Here is a 6,565-nt window from a genome sequence, read left to right as displayed (position 1 = left end):
ATCGTGCAGCTGAAGAACGTGCAACATGTCCCTGCCATCAAGAAGAATCTCGTTAGTGGCTCCTTTCTGTGTAGAGAAGGGTTTAAGTTGGTATTCGAGTCTAATAAAGTAGTTGTTACGAAATATGAACTTTTTCGTTGGAAAAGGTTATGAATGCGGAGGTCTGTTCCGCCTTTCTCTTGCAGATTTTTGTAATAAAGTCGTGAACAATATTCAGTCGAGTGTTAATGAATCTGAAGTTTGGCATTCACGTCTTTGTCACATAAGTTTCGGTGTTATGTCGCGGCTAGCAAAACTGAATTTAATCCCAACTTTCACTTTAACCAAAGGTTCTAAGTGCCATTCGTGTGTGCAAGCAAAGCAACCTCGCAAGCCTCACAAGGCTGCAGAGGAGAGACACCTGGCACCATTAGAACTCATACATTCTGATCTTTGTGAGATGAATGGTGTGTTGACTAAAGGTGGAAAGAAATAATTTATGACATTGATAGATGATTCCACTAGATTTTGCTATGTGTATCTGTTAAATACTAAAGATGAGTCTCTACACTACTTTAAAATCTATAAGGCAGAAGTTGAGAATAAACTTGAAAAGAAAATTAAACGAGTCCGATCTGATCGTGGTGGAGAGTACTTCTCAAACGAATTTGATTCATTTTATGCGGAACACGACATTATTCATGAGAGGACGCCTCCCTATTCACCCTAGTCAAACGGGGTTGCCGAGCGGAAAAACCGTACTCTAACTGATTTGGTTAACGCCATGTTAGATACATCGGGTTTATCCAAGGCATGGTGGGAGGAGGCTATATTGACCGCGTGTCATGTCCTGAATAAAGTTCCTACACAAGATAATGAGGTCAGTCCCTACGAGGAGTGGTCGAAGAGAAGGACGACACTCTCGTACTTACGTACTTGGGGCTACTTGGCGAAAGTCAATGTACTGATCCCCAAGAAGCGTAAGCTTGGACCAAAGACTGTGGACTGCGTTAATTTGGGATACGCTAAGAATAGCGTAGGCTATAGATTTCTAGTAGCGAAATCTGAGGTACCTGACGTAAAGGTCGGTACAATAATGGAGTCGAGGGATGCTACATTCTTTGAGGATATATTTCTCATGAGAGATATGCAAAGCACTTCTAGACAGGAATATGAGATAACTCCCGAGTCTACCATTCCTATGGAATACTATGAACAAACACATGATGAAAATCCTAAGGAGGATGACGAGGAAGCCCGTGGTAGGGGCAAGAGACAAAGGACTGCAAAGACCTTTGGTGATGATTTCTTCGTATACCTCGTGGATGATAATCCCACTTCTATTTCAGAAGCGTATGCTTCTCCATATGCTGATTACTGAAAAGCTGCGGTCCGTAGTGAGATGGATTCCATCATGGCTAACGGGACATGGGAAATCACTGATCGTCCCTATGGTTGCAAACCATTGGGATGCAAGTGGGTGTTCAAAAAGAAGCTTAGGCCCGATGGTACGATTGAAAAGTACAAGGCTAGGCTTGTGGCCAAGGGCTATGCCCAGAAAGAAGAAGAAGATTTCTTCGATACTTATTCACCTGTGGCTAGACTGACCACCATTCGAGTACTACTCCCATTGGCGGCCTCTCATGGTCTTCTCGTTCATCAAATGGACGTTAAGACGGTTTTCCTGAATGGAGAGCTAAATGAGGAAATCTATATGCAACAGCCAGATGACTTTGTGATAGAAGGTCAGGAAGGAAAGGTGTGTAAGTTGCTGAAATCTTTATATGGTCTGAGACAAGCACCTAAGCAATGACATGAGAAGTTTAATACAACTCTAACATCTGTTGGCTTCGTTGTTAATGAAGCTGACAAATGTGTATACTATCATCATGGTGGGGGCGAAGGAGTTATATTGTGCCTGTATGCTGATGACATACTGATATTTGGAACCAACCTCAAAGTAATTGAGGAGGTTAAGTCTTTTCTGTCTCAAAACTTTGAGATGAAGTACCTTGGGGTGGCTGATGTTATCTTGAACATCAAGCTTTTGAGAGATGATGAGGGTGGGATTACACTTCTGCAATCCCACTATGTTGAGAAGATTTTGAGTCGCTTTGGATATTCAGACTGCAAAATTTCTCAAACACCATATGATCCTAGTGTGCTTATTCGAAAGTTTAAAGGCACAACTATAGATCAATTGAGATTCTCTCAAATTATTGGTTCGCTCATGTACCTAGCTAGCGCAACAAGGCGTGACATCGCATTTGCTGTGAGCAAACTTAGTCGGTTTGTTGCAAACCCGGGCGATGTTCATTGGCGTGCTGTTGAAAGAATCATGCGCTACCTGAAAGGTACTGTCAACCACAGACTTCACTATACGGGATACCCATCGGTACTTGAAGGGTATAGTGATGCGAATTGGATCTCTGATGCTGATGAGATGAAGGCTACTACTGGGTATATGTTTACTCTTGGGGGTGGTGCTGTTTCCTGGAAGTATTGCAAGCAAACGATCTTAACGAGATCGACAATGGAAGCAGAATTAACAACATTAGAAACATCTGGTGTCGAAGCAGAATTTCTTCGAGATCTTTTGATGGACTTACCTGTGGTTGAGAAGCCGGTTCCGGCTATCCTTATGAACTGCGATAATCAAACAGTTATTGTTAAAGTGAAGAGTTCAAAGGACAATATGAAGTCCAACAAACATATAAGAATGAGACTGAAGTCTGTCAGACGTTTGAGAAACTCCGGAGTGATAACATTGGATTACATCCAAACGGCTAAGAATCTGGCAGATCCCTTTACTAAAGGGCTATCACGTGTTGTGATAGATAGTGCATCAAGGGAGATGGGTATGAGACCCACATGAGTTGCCATGGTAGTAACCCAACCTATATGATCGGAGATCCCGTGAAGTAGGACCTGGGAAAACAAGCCAGTGGTGAACTGAGGAGAGTAACTTTACTAACCACTCCGTTGGAGATGCAATACTCTTGGATACTGTATGGTAGGATGGCTACTGTCTTAATGTGTTCTAAAGATTATGTGTAAGCAAGATGCTGTCCTACAGAGCGATCTTTGGAGGAACACACCTATATGAGCTTGACTGTTGGTCACAGTCTATGAGATTTGGGTGATCTCTAGTAAACTCATGAATAGGCCAGGAGTGTGACTAATATGCTCCACCCGAGGGGTCACCTTCGGTAGTCTAGTACTAGTAAGACTTGTGGTGAAGCTCCTTTACGCCAAACTGACAATTCAAGGCATAGTCCATTGTTCAGTTGTAAAGGAGTGTAGCTACTTGCTCTAGGTGAAGCTCAACCTTAACAGGTCTTCACTAAAATGCTGGTATATTAAAACAATGATTGAAACGAGGGAACACGATGTGCCCTTGAGATCTGGTGGGGGATTGTTGAAATTAGTAGTGGCTTTAGGCCCATTAGAGAATTTCAGAAAAATCTCCAAGGGCCCATGTAGGTGGTGGCATGACAAGGTGGTGGGAGGTTTAGTCCCACGCCGCTAGTGAAGGAGAAGTTGGACCCCTTTATAAGGGTCTCTCTTCCACATGCTATTGAAGAGTGAGAAGAGAAGGTGCCCTCGCGCACTCCTCCTCCGCCGCCCGCCTCGCCACGTCACGACGCGCCGCGGGTTGCGGGAATGAGCCGAGCCGAGCTCATACCTCGCCTTTTATGAGCAGGCTAACGCCTACCCTAGCCGTCACGAGAATCATATCACATCTGTCTCACGCGTTCGTTCCTTGACTGCTGCTGTCGCCGGCGACTCCGTCCCGCGTACACGGTCGACGGGAGAGCAGGCCTCCGAAACCCCGCCTCTCCGGTTCCTGTACGGGAGAGGGGCGATTAGGTTTTTGGGGAGCGATCACGCGACTGCTTGCCTTCGTCCGTCTGCTTCGTCTACGTCCGCGTCGTCCTCGTCATCGCCATGTCTTCACCATCCGAGGCCGATCGTCTCGCCCTTGAAGCTGAGAAGAAGAGGGCAGAGGATGCTGCCCAACGCTGCTGCTACGGCCAACTGGCCTATTGGAGGGTATGACTCGTTTATCGTCATGTTCGTATTTATCCTAGCAGTACTACTTGTCTGCATAGATGTATCCACTATATGCGTAGTATGTGCTAGGTTAGCTCAAGATCAGTACATCATTAGTCTAGTCAATGCCATGCTAGTTATAATCTCGTGGATTAATATACTCGAAAAATTGCCTATTTATTCAACAATGATAAGTCCTCTCTGTGTTCTTAAATACTCCCTCCGTCCCAAAATTCGTGTCTTAGGTTTGTTTAGAAAAAGATGTATCTAAATACTAAAAAGTAACTACATACATTCATATCTACACAAATGTAAGACAAGAATTTTGGAACAAAGAAAGTATAAGTCTTTTTAGATGTTTTACTAATGAACTATATACAGATGTACATAGATATATTTAAGAATGCATGTTCTTTTATTTTACTCTATATGTCCCTAATAAAATCTTTTAACAGACTTATATTTAAGAATGAGGGAGTAGTCGTTAATAGATTTGTTTCAAACGGAAGGCCAGACAACATAAATTTGAGAGTTTTTTGTTTAATTATTTCAGTTATTAATTTCTCCTGCCGCTGCTTAATTTGCAATCGCCGCATCTCATTCTCCCGGACCCTTTGGAGACCCTCTAGGGAAGGCAGATCGCAGGTCCGGCTGGAGAGGACAAAATAAGTAAGAACAAGTAGATGATCTGACTTTCGACCGCCTAAATTAATTAGCTTAATCAGATGGGTGCCCCGGCTCCTCGACCGTAAGAAGGATGGTACCTCCAGCTCATGGTCAACCGCTCTCGACGTGCCTACATATACATGTAAACCCAACCGACAACCGTACTCCTCCATCTCTCCCATCCATCAAACCGCCGCAACCTTCTCTCACCGAGCAGCTGCGAGCTCCAGCCCAATTTCCAAGCTAGAATGGCACGGTCGGAGCTGGTCATGGTGTTGCTAGTGGTGGTCCTCGCCGCCGGCTGCTGCACGTCGGCGGGCGCCGTGGCGTACCTCTCCAAGCTGCCTGTTACCCTCGACGTCACCGCATCCCCCAGTCCCGGCCAAGGTACGTCCGTGGTATATGCATCTCACGGGTTGGTGTTAACAAGACATAGAGCGGAAGCAAGGATCTTCTTTAACGCTAACGACTAAATTAACTGATCCTTTGACCAGTTCTTCACGCCGGCGAGGACGTGATCACGGTGACATGGGCCTTGAACACGACACAGGCCGGCAAGGACGCCGACTACAAGAACGTGAAGGTGAGCCTCTGCTACGCGCCGGTGAGCCAGAAGGAGCGCGAGTGGCGCAAGACCCACGACGACCTCAAGAAGGACAAGACCTGCCAGTTCAAGGTCACCCAGCAGGCCTACCCCGGCGCCGGCAAGGTCGAGTACCGCGTCGCCCTCGACATCCCCACCGCCACCTACTACGTGCGCGCCTACGCGCTGGACGCCTCGGGCACCCAGGTCGCCTACGGCCAGACCGCGCCCACCGCGGCCTTCAATGTTGTCAGCATCACCGGCGTCACCACCTCTATCAAGGTCGCTGCTGGCGTTTTCTCCGCCTTCTCCGTGGCCTCCCTCGCCTTCTTCTTCTTCATTGAGAAACGCAAGAAGAACAACTAAACTCGCAAGCCGGAACCGTGGCATGGCAAGGTGTTCGTCCGTGCGCGACTTCTTCCCGTCATTTGTAACGTACGCACGGCTGTACTGTACCGTACATGTAAGAGATTGCTGGTATTCCCTTTCTCGGAGACTCCCGTATATACGTAATTGGCAATGTTGTATCACCTCTATTCTAAATTATAAGACTATGAACTACTATAAGCCTTTATAGAGATTTCACTAGGAGACTACATACGAATGTATGTAGACACATTTTAAAGTATAGATTTGCTTATTTTATTCCGTATGTAGTGTCCTAGTAAAATTTCTTAAAAGTTTTATATTTAAAAACGGAGGGAGTATAATGCATGGAGTAAACCAACACACTAAAACACGTATATAAGCATCTGATTCAAAAAAGAAAATGTTAGAACATCAATTCAAAACGAAGGGAGTACCACCGATGGGTGTGTCTGAGGGAGATTCTCTTCTTTAATTTGTACAAAGTTAAATATTTTTTGTAAAATATCTTGTTTCTTATGAGGAGAAGGATTTTTTTTTAAAAAGTGATAGAGCATATCTTGGGGACTACACATACAAAGAAGAGCAAGAGAAAGAAACCATACCTTAGCCTCGCCTTCCAACGAGAAAGGGAAAAAAGCTTAAGGATATAATAGTAGCATATCTTTTCATCATTGGTAAACAAGGTAGCAATATCAGTCAGTTTCATAAGGTGTTCGACCATAGTTTCATTTTCATAACCACGAAAAGGATCAGACTCTGCTATAGGAACCAGTTCAGGGTCTATAGCAAATTCATAGTCCTTATCGGTGACAAGTATAGGAGAAGTAGCAATTTTTTTCATTTATGTTCATATCTCTTCAAATCATCTCTATCTTTACAAGCAAGAAAGTCCCTAGCTACTTCACCATTCATAAC

At 44.7% G+C, this 6,565-nt stretch overlaps 1 protein-coding gene across 1 annotated transcript; it reads left to right on the top strand.

Moving 5' to 3' along the window:
• The first annotated feature begins 4,838 nt into the window (after positions 1–4,838).
• On the top strand, positions 4,839–5,848 carry LOC123402959 (probable high-affinity nitrate transporter-activating protein 2.2). Its single transcript, XM_045096928.1, has 2 exons — positions 4,839–5,085; positions 5,193–5,848. Exons 1-2 carry the CDS (start codon positions 4,947–4,949, stop codon positions 5,645–5,647), a joined length of 594 nt encoding a protein of 197 aa, XP_044952863.1. The 5' UTR covers positions 4,839–4,946; the 3' UTR covers positions 5,648–5,848.
• Positions 5,849–6,565: the final 717 nt, after the last annotated feature.

This window comes from Hordeum vulgare, chromosome 6H, assembly GCF_904849725.1.
Source record: "Hordeum vulgare subsp. vulgare chromosome 6H, MorexV3_pseudomolecules_assembly, whole genome shotgun sequence".
Lineage (NCBI taxonomy): Eukaryota > Viridiplantae > Streptophyta > Magnoliopsida > Poales > Poaceae > Hordeum > Hordeum vulgare.
Note: the sequence above shows the minus strand (reverse complement) of the source record. Positions and strands in the feature narration are given on the sequence as shown.